This window comes from Rhinatrema bivittatum, unplaced genomic scaffold (genome assembly GCF_901001135.1).
Source record: "Rhinatrema bivittatum unplaced genomic scaffold, aRhiBiv1.1, whole genome shotgun sequence".
In the NCBI taxonomy this organism is placed as follows: Eukaryota; Metazoa; Chordata; class Amphibia; order Gymnophiona; family Rhinatrematidae; genus Rhinatrema; species Rhinatrema bivittatum.
This window is the reverse complement of record NW_021820334.1, coordinates 107,409-123,073: the sequence shown is the minus strand read 5'-3', so window position 1 is coordinate 123,073 and position 15,665 is coordinate 107,409. Positions and strand designations below refer to the sequence as shown.

The window sequence follows — 15,665 nt, the reverse complement described above, 5'->3', positions numbered from 1 at the left end:
AATCCTGTATGTCCGAGAACCTTTATCCTGCCAGTTCTGTTGCTGCTGGGATGGAGGTGCAGATTCCTGTCAATCTGCAAAGTTTATGGAAATTCTCATTATCTTTGTAATCCTGTATGTCCCAGAACCTTTATCCTGCCAGTTCTGTTGCTGCTGGGATGGAGGTGCAGATTCCTGTCAATCTGCAAAGTTTATGGAAATTCTCACTAGCTTTGTAATCCTATATGTGCGAGAACCTTTATCCTGCCAGTTCTGTTGCTGCTGGGATGGAGATGCTGTTTCCTGTCAATCTGGTAAGCACATGGAAGAGAGGATTCATATAGAGCACGGAAGTCTGGAATCATATAGATCAGTTTCCTGGAATTAGGATCTTTCATTCAGTTTTCCAGTCTCTGTGCAGCTGATCCTGCCACATGCAAGTGCTTAGCTGAATGAATTTGGAACATTTTTCAGGAAACGGACTTACCGTAATTGCCTCAAATCCAATAGTCCTATAATAATGCTCTGAGAACAAATTCCATGATCTAATATCAGATGATCAAAAGCAATCCCATTGTGGGATTTTCACTAAATTCTTCAGGAGGGGGATTTCAATATTCAATAGATTTGTGTGGATTAAATTAGTTTATAGTAGCTTCTCTCTTACCAGATATTTCCTTTTTCATCTGTCCTTATAAATGTGCTGTGAATGCATTTAGCTGGGAAAAAAGTAGCCAGGTTGGAGTGAAACAGGAGTAAGGGTGAGGGTTAACAAATTTATCCAGTTAGCATGAAAACCAGTGCTATCCAGCTAAGGATGTGTGAAGATCCTGTGGCTGGATGTTCAAAGCTGAATGGCTAAATAAATTATCCGGCTGAATGACTAACTTACCATGGATATTCATCAGCACAGCTTGGCAGCTCATATCCCTGAATAAATCGCTAGCTAGTCAGATAAATCTTACGCAGGTAACTTCACATTTCCTGTTCAGCAGGTCTAACTTATCTGGTTAATGTAAGTTTGAATGTAGGCACTTATACAGCTGAATATCAACCTCTACAAACACACAAATGTTTTATGTGTTAGATTTAGCCAGATATGTAGTCACATATGTAACCATTAACTTTGCCCGCTCTATCACTGCTGCATATCACCCTCTCTGTGTAGGAGGTAATATCTGGCTTTGGTGTCAAGGAAAGGAATTCTAGCTGCAGCTACAAACACAAGCTTGTGGCATAAGGTTGGCTTGGATGCTGAATGTCTTAAAGGCTTCTTAATGAGTAATTCAGAGAATGAACCTTTTGCATGTGAAGTCTCACTGGTCTGTATATGATTTGTATTAATCCTGTTCAAAGCCCAATGCTTACAAATTTCAACTCATGGACAGTGCAATGTTAAATGTTATACAAACATCCCAGTTATTATGCAACTTAATAAATCCTAAATCATAGAAACTTTCTATCAATAAATATACAGTATGTAGGACCTGCATATATACATTTTCTAGGATTTAAGATTTATTAAATTGCATAACTGGGATTTTTTGTATAACATTTAGCTTTGCACTGTCCCGGAGTTGAAATGTGTAAGCATTGAAATCATTAGGCTGTATAATACAAATCATAATTGTTATATGACTTAATAAATCTTAAATCATAGAACATTTTCTAAAATATATATATGATTTCAAGGTTTATTATATTAGATATTACAATAAAATATATTTTTAGTTGATATGGGAATCTGTTTACATTAATTTTATTCTATCAATATTAATTGATATAGTTATGTTTATATTTATCTTTTCTTTCCTTTTCTTCCCCTCTTCTCCTTTTGTTTATGCTACTGAACTTTACTGAATTCTGCTGCTCTGTGTACTGATGAACAGCTCAGATGCACCAAACGTTTTCTGTTAATTTGTGTCTACAGGAAAACTGCTTAGCATGTAGGCCTCTGTTAATGTGAGTGCAGAACAGACTCATGCACAGTAATCAAGCTTCGCCACTCGGGAAGGACATAAAAATAAGCTTCTACTTATCTTGAACATAACTAAAAGAGGAAGAGAGGGGATGTTTGAGGTGATATTGCAACCTTATATGCCACCTACATAGAAACATTTCTATGCATATATATATTCTTATAGAGTTTAAAGAAAATGTAAATCTGCCCAATCCAGGGAAGCCCAGTTTCCTGCTGAGGAAGGAACATCTAACCATGGCAATCACCACAGCAACATCAACGTGGAAAAATGGGTCTGGTGAGAGCGCTTAAAGCCGAAGCTCCACTTACAAAGATGTTGGCTAAAGTTACCCAGACAAATGTAGCTGAATATTCAGAAGAAGCCTCTCACTTAATATATTCAGATAAAGGTACCCGACAGTCTTATCCATGCCACCTTGCACTCACCAGCTCACTAAATATAGCAAAAAAAAAGAAACAAAAACCTAAAGGGAGCCAACAGCAGCTGATTCTCTCCCCAATAAATAAATAAACTGTACGGCTGACCATTTCTTGCTCTCTCCTGCCCAGTCCTGAACAGGCATTGGTCGGTTCAGTGACAGCTGTCAGTAAAAAGCAACCACAGCTGTCTGTTCAGAGGCAGTGGAGTGAGACTATACAGGCATTCACTATTCAGTCAAGCATGAGGATGTAGGTGTTATGACCGTCGGTCGCAGATGGCTGTGACCGCTATTACTCACTTAGTGTGTCTCTGCTCCTTATCCTCCGGGAAGTCTCGCGGCGGTAGCTAGCCGATTCTGACCCTCATGGCTTCATTCCAGGACTCTTCAGGGCGGCGAGGACACCGCTGACCACCATGACTCCCCCGGGCCTCCATAAGCACATGCGCATGCTCCATGGCCCTCCTTTAAGGTCACCAGGATGGGAACCTCAGGGGCATCTCCCCTTGATGACATCACTAGCCCTGGACTGTTAAGCACCATCGGAGCCTGACTCAAACCGGCTTGGCAATGAGTTCCCTCCTTGCTGATTCCTGCTCTTTGCTCTAAGGACGTTGGTGCTTGTTCCTGCGACAGTTGGCATGAGACACTCTCGGGTAGGGATGTGAATCGTGTCCTCGATCGTCTTAACGATCAATTTCGGCTGGGAGGGGGAGGGAATCGTATTGTTGCCGTTTGGGGGGGGTAAAATATCGTGAAAAATCGTGAAAAATCTAAAAATCTAAAAATCGCAAAACCGGCACATTAAAACCCCCTAAAACCCACCCCCGACCCTTTAAATTAAATCCCCCACCCTCCCGAACCCCCCCCCAAATGAGTTAAATAACCTGCGGGTCCAGCGGCGGTCCGGAACGGCAGCGGTCCGGAACGGGCTCCTGCTCCTGAATCTTGTTGTCTTCAGCCGGCGCCATTTTCCAAAATGGCGCCGAAAAATGGCGGCGGCCATAGACGAACACGATTGGACGGCAGGAGGTCCTTCCGGACCCCCGCTGGACTTTTGGCAAGTCTCGTGGGGGTCAGGAGGCCCCCCACAAGCTGGCCAAAAGTTCCTGGAGGTCCAGCGGGGGTCAGGGAGCGATTTCCCGCCGCGAATCGTTTTCGTACGGAAAATGGCGCCGGCAGGAGATCGACTGCAGGAGGTCGTTCAGCGAGGGTTCCGGCGCCTCGCTGAACGACCTCGCTGAACGACCTCCTGCAGTTGATCTCCTTCCGGCGCCATTTTCCGTACCAGTGCAAATTGCACTTCTGTCTACAGCCGGCAGGAGATCGACTGCAGGAGGTCGTTCAGCGAGGGTTCCGGCACCTCGCTGAACGACCTCGCTGAACGACCTCGCTGAACAACCTCGCTGAACAACCTCGCTGCAGTCGATCTCCTTCCGGCGCCATTTTCCGAACCAGTGCAAATTGCACTTCTGTCTACAGCCTGCATATTTTCCGGATGTAATTACTAAGACCACTTACATCCTATCCCTCCTGGAAGGGAAGGCTTTGTCTTGGGCGTCACGCCTTTGGGAGCGAGCTGACAAGATGCTGCAAGATCTGCCTGGCTTCCTCTCCCTCTTCCGCTCTGTATTTGATGACCCAGGTCAAAAAGCCATTTCCAGTTCATCTCTTCTTCACCTCCACCAAGGCTCCAGATCACTGACTGTCACTGAATTCAGAACCTTTTCTTCTGAACTCCACTGGGACACAGACTGCTTATGTGCTATTTTCATTGAAGGTCTAAGCCCGTGAATCAAGGAAAAACTAGCAACTTGGTAACTTTCTGACTCCTTGGATTCCTTGATAGACCTCACCAGCCATATCGACCACCACCTTTGAGAACGTACTCAAGAGGCCAGATCATCCCTAAGGATGGGTTCGGTCACACCCCATATGCGATGTACGCCTTCACCAAAGCTTAACACCACTCACTAGAAGGATGGAAAAGAACCTTTACAGATGGGTTGAAGTAGACTTTCTCTAAAAGAAAAAAGCTGATGCCAACAATCAGGGCTCTGTTTGTATTGTGGCCAACCCGGACATGCCATAGCTTCTTGCTCTGTTTGTCCCGGAAATGTACAGGCCTAGGTTCTGCAGGAGTACTCCTCCTAGGCCTGACCTCACCCTCTCCTCCACTAACCCTGCCAGTTTCCATCAAGTTAGATGCCCAAGAGTTTAATTCACTGGTTCTAGTGGACTCGGGGGCCAGGGGAAACTTTATTCTGAGACAACTTGTGGAACATCTCTGAATTCCCACCATCTGCTCCCTGGTGCCCTTATTACTGTCCTCAATTCATGGCGAACCTCTTCCAGGTGAAGTTACTCACTCCACGGTACCTATCCAGCTTCGTACCGACTCTCTACATGTGGAGACCATATCCTTCCTCATGCTGGACAAAGCCATATACCCCGTGGTCCTGGGGTTACCTTGGTTAAAGCTGCATACCCCACAGTTTCATTGGGTCACCTTGCAATTACTATCTTAATGGGGCGATTCTTGCCCCAACAGGTGCCTGGAGGTCATATCACCAGTTCCTTGCCTGACAACCTCTTTGTCTCTTCCGGGTCTTCCGCCACAATATTCCTCATATGCGGATGTATTCTTCAAAAAGGCTGCAGACACCCTACCCTTGCATCGCTCATTTGACTATGCAATAAATTTGCTGCCGGATACCGAGAGTCCGCGGGGTAGGATTTACCCCTTGTCCTTGACCAAAACAGAGGCCATGCCTGAGTATATACGGGAAAACTTAGCCAAAGGCTTCATTCGGCCTTCCAAGCTCCCACTGGAGCTGGTTTTGTCTTTGTGGGAAAGAAAGATGGCTCTCTTCAGCCGTGCATCAACTACTGTGGCTTAAATGAGATCACCCTGAAAGATCGCTACCCTCTACCATTTATTTCTGAACTCTTTGATAGGCTTCAGGGCACCAAAATCTTTACCAAGTTGGATCTCAGAGGGGCCTACAACTTGATTCGCAACCACCACGGCGACGAATGGAAAACCACGTTTAATACGCGCGATTGCCATTTCAAATTCCTTGTGATGCTATTTGGCCTCTGTAATGCTCCAGCGGTTTTTCAGAATATGATGAATGAAATCTTCTGAGATATGCTATATTGATGTGTTGTGGTTTACTTGGATAGCATCTTGCTATTCTCCCAAGACCTCCAGAGTCATCGCCAAGATGTTTGCAGGGTCCTTCAACAATTGTGAGACAACCAGTTGTAAACCAAATTGGAAAAGTGCTCTTTTGAACAGGACTCTGTTCCCTTCCTTGGCTATGTGGTCTCCAGCCTGGGCTTTTGGATGGATCCCCAAAAAACCAAAAGCATCCACGATTGGCCCCAACCAACTGGTCTCAAGGCACTGCATAGATTTATTGGTTTCACCAGCTACTACAGATCTTTCATTCACCACTATTCTACACTAACTGCCCCGCTCATAGCCATGACACATAAGGGCACCGATCCTTCGCAGTGGTCACCCGAAGCCATGACTGCCTTCTTGGACCTGAAAGATGCCTTCCTTCAGGAGCCATGCTTGTGCCACCCTGACCCTCGACGGCCCTTCATCATTGAGGTTAATGCTTCCGACGTCAGCGTTGGAGCAGTACTCAGCCAGTATTCAGCCTTCCATACCTTATACCCGTGCTCCTTCTTTTCTAAACATTTTTCTCCGGCGGATCATAAATACACCATAGGAGAGAAGGAGCTGCTAGCTTTAAAAATGGCTTTTGAAGAATGGCATCCCTGGCTCAAGGGAGCACAGTACCAGATTACAGTTTACACAGACCATAAGAACCTCGAGTATTTGCACCGTTCACAGCGTCTGAACAATCGACAGGCCCGCTGGGCACTTTTTTTTACTCGATTTAATTTTCTCTTACGATATCGCCCTGTCAGTAAGAACGCTCAAGCCGATGCGCTCTCCCTGTCTTTCATCCCTTAGGATGTCCCTGACGTTCCATGTCACATTATAGATCTGGCCAAGGTTCTTCTCTCTGCCACGTTCACTGTACCACCGGGGAAGACGGTAGTTCCCCAACAACTCTGACAGAAAATACTTCACTGGGCCTACAACTCCCTAACTGATGGTCATCCGGGTCAGTCTAGAATCTTGTTGACCCTCCAAAGATTCTACTGGTGGCCCATGATGAAAAAGGACTCCCGAGCTCCTGTGGCATCTTTTCCCACATGCGCTCAACATAAGCCTCCTACAGGTCTTTGTTTGGGCCTCATGCAACTGCTTCCCGTACCCAGCGAACCGTGGACGCATATAGTCACAAATAGCATTGTGGACCTACCTCCGTCTAGTGGCAAAAATACCATATGGGTTACCATGGATCAGTTCTCAAAAATGGCTCACTTTGTGGCACTACCTGGTCTCTCTTCAGCTCCGGAACTAGCAAACTTGTTTGTCTGCCACATATTTTGCCTCCATGGACTCCCAAGAAACATTCTCTCTGACCGAGGAGTGCAATTCACCACAAGGTTCTGGAGATGCCAATGCAGGAAATTTACAATCACCTTGGACCACACTTCAGCCTACCAACCTCAGGCCAATGGTCAGACAGAGGGAATGAACCGGACCTTAAAACAATTCCTCTGTGTCTGCCATGGGCTGAATTTGCTCTAAATTCCCACCAGTCCACAGCCACTGGGTCTTCACCTTTCAAGTGGTCTACAGGTGCCAGCTGCTGCCTCCTCTTCCACTGTCTCTGTCCTTACCCTCTCCAGCGGCACAAGAACTGCATCAACTCTGGTATCACACTAAGCAACTTCTTCAGCAAGCCACCCAAAGAGCTAAAAGGTTTTATGATGCCCATCTTTGAGAGGCTCCACAATTCAACCCAGGAGACAAGGTGTGGCTCAGCACTTGCTTTATTTGGCTAAAGCTGCCATCGGCCCGCTTCGCCCCCAGACACATTGGGCCATTTCCGGTACTCTGTCGGCTAAGCCCAGTTACCTACAGCCTTTGCCTGCCCACGTCTCTCAAAATCCATAATGCCTTCCATGTCTCTCTACTCAAACCGCTAGTACTGTCTGACTTCTTTAAGAAGCCATCGGAATCCCATCGTCTGTCCTCAGAAGCAGACATTACTTATCGGGTGCAAGATGTCTTGGATGTCAGGAAGCATGGAAGGCGCTGGGAGTATCTCCTCTCATCGGAGGGCTTTGGGCCTGAAGAAACAGCTGGGAGCCTGCGGCCAACATCCTTGACAAGGATCTAATCAGGCAATTTCACGCTACACATCCTAGGAAACCCAAAACACCAGGGGAGGGCCCTTAGAGAGGGGGTAATGTTATGATTGTCAGTCGCAGACTGCTGCAACCGCTATTACTCACTTCATGTGTCTCTGCTCCTTCTCCTCCTGGAAGTCTTGTGGTGGTAGCTAGCCACTTCTGACCCTCATGGCTTCATTCCAGGACTCTTCAGGGCAGTGAAGACGCCGCTGACCGCCATGTCTCCCCTGGGCCTCCCTAAGCACACGCGCGCACTCCATGACCCTCCTTTAAGGTCGCCAGGACAGGAACCTCAGGGACATTTCCCCTTGATAACATCACTAGCCCTGGACTCTTAAGCACCATCGGGGCCTGACTCAAATCGACTTGGCAACGAGTTCCCTCCTTGCTGATACCTGCTCTTTGCTCTACGGATGTTGATGCTTATTCCTGCGACAGTTGGCGTGAGATACTCTCGGGTAACCGCTCCTCGGGGGCCCTGTTCCTGTCTATGGTTATCCATTCCTCGGAGCGCCCTCTGCCTCTTCGCTGTCTACCTCCTACACCCGCTCCTTGGGGCTAGCCCTAGCACAACCCTACAGCATCTCTCTACTTCGGTGAACCCCGCTCCATGGATCATTGCCATTCCACGCTGCAGCAAGTCTCTGCCTCGGTGTACCTCACTCCGTGGACCTTTGCCATTCCACGCTGCAGCAAGTCTGCCTCAATGTACCCCGCACTGCGGACCTTCACCACTCTACGCTTTAGTGAAGCTCTACTTCGATGTACCCTGCTCTATGGAACTTCACCACACTATGCTTCAGTGAGTCTCTACTTGGTGTACCCCACACTGCGAGCCATTACCATTCCACTACCTTCAGAGACCCACAGGCAAGAACCCCTCCCGGGGTCCACTAGCTCAATGCTAGGCTTCCTGTTACCTATGCTGGTGTATCCCACTATGTGGATCATTGCCTGCGCTAGGACCAGAGACTGTGCCACACTTTCCTGTCCCTCGGGCAGCGGTGCGTGGTTCTCCAGAGACTTTAGGCTTACCCGTATCCCAGGCAGCCTATGTTCCTCCACCTGTACTGTCACTCATGGTGGCTCCACCCCTGGGGGGGGGGGGGCGGGTCGCTCTCTCATGCATTCTCTTTTCTCTGCATACATTCCCCTTCCTTGGGGTCTGTTCAATCTCCCACCACTAGAGGAGCTATCCTGACTGTCCAACCTTCATACAGTCTCCAGTCTCTACTCTCCTGTGCCATTGGACTGTACTACACTTGGCCAAGACATCGCCTCCAGACGGTGAGGCTCAGTGGGGCTCCTGCCCATGGGCGGATCCACCTCTCACCTCAGGCCAAGGGCCCACTAACCCCCAAATCCTAACAGTAGGATTCACTTCTCCTCCTGCTGTGCCTTTTGGCCCTTTTTGAATGGTTTTGGAAGGGGTGAGGGTGGGACTGGGAAAAAGTTTTAAAATTGTAATGTTTTAAGATGTGAGAGGAATATGCCAGCACCATGCATTAGAGTGGTACTTTAAAAAAATATCATTTTAACTATTGTTTGGGGGGCCATTTGGGTCCATCACTGGATCTTTTTGTTTTATTTTGTTTAACAAAAAATAAATAAATATATATATATATATATATATATATATATTAGGGATGTGCAGACAAAAGGTTTATGTTCATAAGTCCATAAGTCGAAAGGGGGGGTCAATTTCGGCCAATATGGACATATGTAGAATTCCATAAGTTGAGTCTATGTCCATACGTGCACCGGTTCCCTAAATAAAAATTTAAACCCCTCACCCTCCTTAATTCCCCCCCAAGACTTACCAAAACTCCCTGGTGGTCCAGCGGGGAGTCAAGACGCCATTCCTCTATTCCTTTGCGAGGAGCACGTGACGTCCGCGTCACTCCGACGTGACGCCGACATCACGTGATTCCCCGCTCGTTCGCTCCGGGACCCTCGTTCGACCCAACCGGAACTTTTGGCCAGCTTGGGGGGGCCTCCAAGCTGGCCAAAAGTTGTTTAGGATCAACAATCCGATAAACCGGAATAACATAGCTATGTTGAATAAGTTGGAAATCCGATCGTTTTCGCCTCATCACTTTTTTAAGTAAAAAAAAAAAAAAAGTTGCGTTTTACATATGCGGTAAAAACGAATGCACACCCCTAATATATATTTGCATGTAGAACCTGCCCCAAATCTTCCCTTTTATTAAAGGATTCAACCTCGACCAATTGAGCTCCCCCAGTCCATCCTACCAAGCCCTCCTGGACTCACCAAAATGTCCCTGGCAGTTTAGCAGGAGGTGCGAGAATGACCTCCCACTCCTGTGCCCAATGGCTACCATTATTAAAAATGACACCAGCTGCCCTTTGACCCTATCATGTGACAGAAGCTATCGGTGCCATTGGGAATGGGTATTTGTTTTATTAATAGTGAGCCAATAAAAAAAATGAAGAAAAAAAACCACACAAAATGTTGTGTCTTTTTTTCCCATTTTTTTAGATCCACAAATGGAATGAAATAAGAAATATAGCTGGTATTTTCTATTTCATTGCAAATTATTTCCTCTCTGCTATGCGTTATAATTATTCTTTGGGATGGGAGGGCAGTCCCACCTGATGCCTACTACATTTTCTTTATAATTCTTTTCCAGGAGGGAATTATTTGGGGGGGAATAGGGATGGGAAGGGATGGGGATCAGCCACTGCTGGCCTGAGAAATTTTTTGGGGTTTTTTTACTACTTAATTGAAAATATGATGAACATAAACTATTAGTTTCAAAGTTATTCCGATAAACAAACCTGGATGCATTTAGACCTGCTTTCCACCATAACCAGCTGGGGAGCAGTAAATATCATCGCTACCTGGTGATCCCTGACCCCTGGAACATCCCCAACCATCTCTTTAATATCAGGATACGTTTTAGCCAGATGTGACAGATCTGGTCACAAAGAGAGGAAGGTATTATTTAAACCCACAGTCCCAGACTCATCTGGACAAACTTTTCTAATATGGGCCTCACAATTCTTCCCACATTTCCTGAAGTAATAATGCAGAATGGCCAGGATGACAAAAATGTAGTTAAATTCATCCTTTATCATTTCAGGGAGATAGAAAAGAGAGAACAATTACCCCTCATGTTGCTTCATTGATTACTGCAAACATAATTTGTGGGGATATCAGCCATGTGTCTAGGAGTGAAGTGACTTGATCCTGTAGGGGAAAACCTTTCTCCCTCTCAGCTTGACAAAATGGCAGGTATAAGTTAAAATGAAAGGCTCATTTTCAACCACAGTTGTGCTTGGCTTTAAATGTACTGAAGATTATTGGCTAAGTTTTAACCAGACATCTTCTTAATCACTCATGACTCAGCTCAAAATCATCAATCATGACATAATAATAAGAGGTCAGTTTAAGCTCTGTTTTGTTCTGTCTGTGCCAAGTACTGTCTTCAAAAACTTTAGCAAGATTATTTTTATTTTATCTCTGTGTTGACTAATTTCTATTCATTCCCCCTCATTCTGTCTTCTCTTCCTTCTTTCAGCATCCAAGGAAAACGGGAAATCACAGCGATGTGACAGAATTCCTGATTCTGGGGTTCTCGGAGTTTCCAGATTTACAGATCCATTTCTTCATTCTCTTTTTATTCCTCTACCTGATGGCTGTGCTGGGGAACCTCCTCATTATCTGCATAGTATGTGCCGATCCACACCTGCACACCCCCATGTATTTCTTCCTGGTCAACTTGTCTGTCCTAGACATCTCTTCCCTGACCGTTACTGTGCCAAAATTACTGGCAATCCTCCTGACACAGAGTAATCTCATATCATTCCATGAATGCATTCTGCAGATGTTTTGCTTTTTATCTGGTCCTGCAGTAGAATTTCTGCTTCTCACTGCCATGGCCTATGATCGTTATGTTGCAATCTGCAATCCTCTGCGTTACACCATCATCATGAATAGGAGGGTCTGTGCTCTTCTGGCAGGTATCTCATGGATAGCAGGTTTCTTAGATGCATTGCCACACTATATCATTATATCCCAGTTTTCTTTCTGTGACTCCAATGTAATCAATCACTTCTTCTGTGACATCAGAGCACTGCTGAAACTTTCCTGCACAGACACCTCTGTCATTACAACAATTACCTTTGTAGAAGGTGTATTCACTAGGGATGTGAATCGTTTTAGGACGATTAAAATTATCGTCCGATAATTTTAATATCGTCTTAAACCGTTATGGAACACAATACAATACAGATTCTAACGATTTATCGTTATAAATCGTTAGAATCGTGAGCCGGCACACTAAAACCCCCTAAAACCCACCCCCGACCCTTTAAATTAAATCCCCCACCCTCCCGAACCCCCCCCAAATAACTTAAATAACCTGCGGGTCCAGCGGCGGTCCGGAACGGCAGCGGTCCGGAACGGGCTCCTGCTCCTGCATCTTGTCGTCTTCGGCCGGCGCCATTTTCCAAAATGGCGCCATTAAATGGCGGCGGCCATAGACGAAAAAGATTGGACGGCAGGAGGTCCTTCCGGACCCCCGCTGGACTTTTGGCAAGTCTCGTGGGGGTCAGGAGGCCCCCCACAAGCTGGCCAAAAGTTCCTGGAGGTCCAGCGGGGGTCAGGGAGCGATTTCCCGCCGCGAATCGTTTTCGTACGGAAAATGGCGCCGGCCATACGCGTATGGCCGGCGCCATTTTCCGTACGGAAAATGGCGCCGGCAGGAGATCGACTGCAGGAGGTCGTTCAGCGAGGGTTCCGGCGCCTCGCTGAACGACCTCCTGCAGTCGATCTCCTGCCGGCACCATTTTCCGTACGAAAACGATTCGCGGCGGGAAATCGCTCCCTGACCCCCGCTGGACCTCCAGGAACTTTTGGCCAGCTTGTGGGGGGCCTCCTGACCCCCACGAGACTTGCCAAAAGTCCAGCGGGGGTCCGGAAGGACCTCCTGCCGTCCAATCTTTTTCGTCTATGGCCGCCGCCATTTTTCGGCGCCATTTTGGAAAATGGCGCCGGCCGAAGACGACAAGATGCAGGAGCAGGAGCCCGTTCCGGACCGCTGCCGTTCCGGACCGCCGCTGGACCCGCAGGTTATTTAAGTTATTTGGGGGTGGGGGATTTAATTTAAAGGGTTGGGGGTGGGTTTTAGGGGGTTTTAATGTGCCGGTTTTTCGATTTTTCGATTTTTCGATTTTTTAACGATTTTTCACGATTTTTCACGATATTTTACCCCCCCAAACGGCAACAATACGATTCCCTCCCCCTCCCAGCCGAAATCGATCGTTAAGACGATCGAGGACACGATTCACATCCCTAGTATTCACAGGTTTTGTCCAATGTCTCCCAACTCTGACATCCTATGTTTTTATCATCACCACCATCCTGAAAATCCAAAGTGCAGAAGGGAAAAGCAAGGCCTTCTCTACCTGCTCCTCCCACCTTACAGTCCTCATTCTGTCATATGGGACTATACTAGGAGTTTACATGCAGCCCAGGTCAGAAGAGTCTATAAATTCAAACAAGCTGCCTACTGCAGTGTATACAGTCGTTCTCCCACTGCTAAACCCCCTGATTTATAGCTTGAGAAGCAAAGACTTAAAAATGGCCCTGAAAAAAGTCATAAGCAGGAAGTCAACATTGTCAGCCACAATAGTTTTGGAAGCCCATCTGAAATAAGAACTAAATTGGGTCCCTTTGACATGGCCACTATCCACACAACAATTGTAAGAAGTAAAAGGAACATTTTTCTTGGCCCAGTAGTTTCCTTTTGCTCCTTGGGCTTCCTCCTCAAATTGTAACTAAATCCCACTGAGTTATTACATCTTAAGGCATCATTCACAACAACTCCCCCATTTGAATTGATTAATTAATTAAGATTTATATTCTGCTTTTCAATTTTGTTTCTGATTCCCAACTCACATAGCTCAGCCATTTTAGAACAATCCTTAGCCAGAGACCATGCAACAGGCACCTTTCTAGAATCTCTTAATCGTAGACTATTTCCCCAACCACTTGTTGGAATCTGTCCAAGGGACCATAAATGCTGGGTCTGCAGAATCTGGCCCAGAAATTAAACCAAAGACATCTGAATGCATTGTACAGTCATTTGCTATGAGACACTGAGCTGGCCCTAACATTTTTAACTGTTTGACTGTGGGAGGTTATCAAATTTGCAGATGATACAAAATTATTCAGAGTAGTTATTCAGACTGTGATACATTGCAGGAGGACCTTGCAAGACTTGAAGATTGGGCATCCAAATGGCAGATGAAATTTAATGTAGACAAGTGCAAGGTGTTGCATATAGGGAAAAATAACCCTTGCTGTAGTTACACGATGTTAGGTTCCATATTAGGAGCTACCACCCAGGAAAAAGATCTAGGCATCATAGTGGATAATACTTTAAAATCGTTGGCTCAGTGTGCTGCAGCAGTCAAAAAGCAAATAGAATGTTAGGAATTATTAGGAAGGGAATGGTTAATAGAACGGAAAATGTCATAATGCCTCTATATCGCTCCATGGTGAGACCACACCTTGAATACTGTGTACAATTCTGGTCGCCGCATCTCAAAAAAGATATAGTTGCGATGGAGAAGGTACAGAGAAGGGCAACCAAAATGATAAAGGGGATGGAACAGCTTCCCTATGAGGAAAGGCTGAAGAGGTTAGGGCTGTTCAGCTTGGAGAAGAGACGGCTGAGGGGGGATATGATAGAGGTCTTTAAGATCATGAGAGGTCTTGAACGAGTAGATGTGACTCGGTTATTTTCACTTTCGAATAATAGAAGAACTAGGGGGCATTCCATGAAGTTAGCAAGTAGCACATTTAAGACTAATCGGAGAAAATTATTTTTCACTCAATGCACAATAAAGCTTGGAATTTGTTGCCAGAGGATGTGGTTAGTGCATTTAGTGTAGCTGGGTTCAAAAAAAGTTTGGATAAGTTCTTGGAGGAGAAGTCCATTAATGGCTATTAATCAATTTTACTTAGGGAATAGCCACTGCTATTAATTGCATCAGTAACATGGGATCTTCTTAGTGTTTGGGTAATTGCCAGGTTCTTGTGGCCTGGTTTTGGCCTCTGTTGGAAACAGGATGCTGGGCTTGATGGACCCTTGGTCTGACCCAGCATGGCAATTTCTTATGTTCTTATGTTCTTATGAGATCTGTAAAAGACTAGTAGGAAGAAGAAAAATGGTTGTAAAATTAATAATAAGTAATAATAGCAGAAAAGGACCAAATGGTCCATCCATTCTACCCACTATCTGGCACGCCATGTAGGTTACCCCATGTTTCTCTTAAGGTTAGCAACTGCCGCTCCATGCAGTTATTCCCAAGCCTTGTGATAACCCATAATATCTTTACTGCTAGCAAACATTTACTGGGTGATGAGCCTTCTTGATAATTCAGACCATAATGACATGTTTTGCTAATGGATTTGGCCTTAGAAGCAGACCTGTGCTTTTTCACTTATATCTGTGTATCAGTACACCAGACCATAGGACTGAGATGAAGAACAATGGAAGGAGGCATGGCGAGAAATATATAGCAGGTTGATTCGGGCAATCAGAGTTCAGTATGGTAAAATCCAGATAACTTAGCTTTATAACATTGACTTTCAGTGTTATCCAGGTAAGTAAGGTCAGTCCTAAGATTAGATAACTTTCTCCAAATCCCTTGGACTTTATTCAGATATATTCAGAGGAATGCATAACCAGCTGCATTCTGCTGAATATATGTGTAATATTATCCGCAACCTAGGAGTCATAATTGACAATCAACTATCCTTCAAGAACCACATAACTACTAAAATCAAAGACGGATATCACAAACTCCTTATCTTACGCCGTCTAAAATCTTTCCTATCCACCAACAACTTCAGAACAGTCCTCCAACTACTCATCTTTTCCAACCTGGACTACTGCAACTCCCTGCTATTCAATTTACCTTTCACCACCATCCGACCACTACAATACTCCAAAATACAGCCACCAGAA

At 45.7% G+C, this 15,665-nt stretch overlaps 1 protein-coding gene across 1 annotated transcript in view; it reads left to right on the top strand.

The window, feature by feature from the left end:
- Window positions 1-8,275: 8,275 nt before the first annotated feature.
- LOC115081499 (olfactory receptor 1J4-like) overlaps window positions 8,276-15,665 on the top strand; it is a 62,828-nt gene continuing 55,438 nt past the window's right edge. The window contains exons 1-3 of the mRNA XM_029585953.1: window positions 8,276-8,467; window positions 11,208-11,820; window positions 13,071-13,164. Coding sequence (XP_029441813.1) covers window positions 8,276-8,467; window positions 11,208-11,820; window positions 13,071-13,164 — 899 coding nt within the window. The remainder of the gene's footprint in view (window positions 8,468-11,207; window positions 11,821-13,070; window positions 13,165-15,665) is intronic.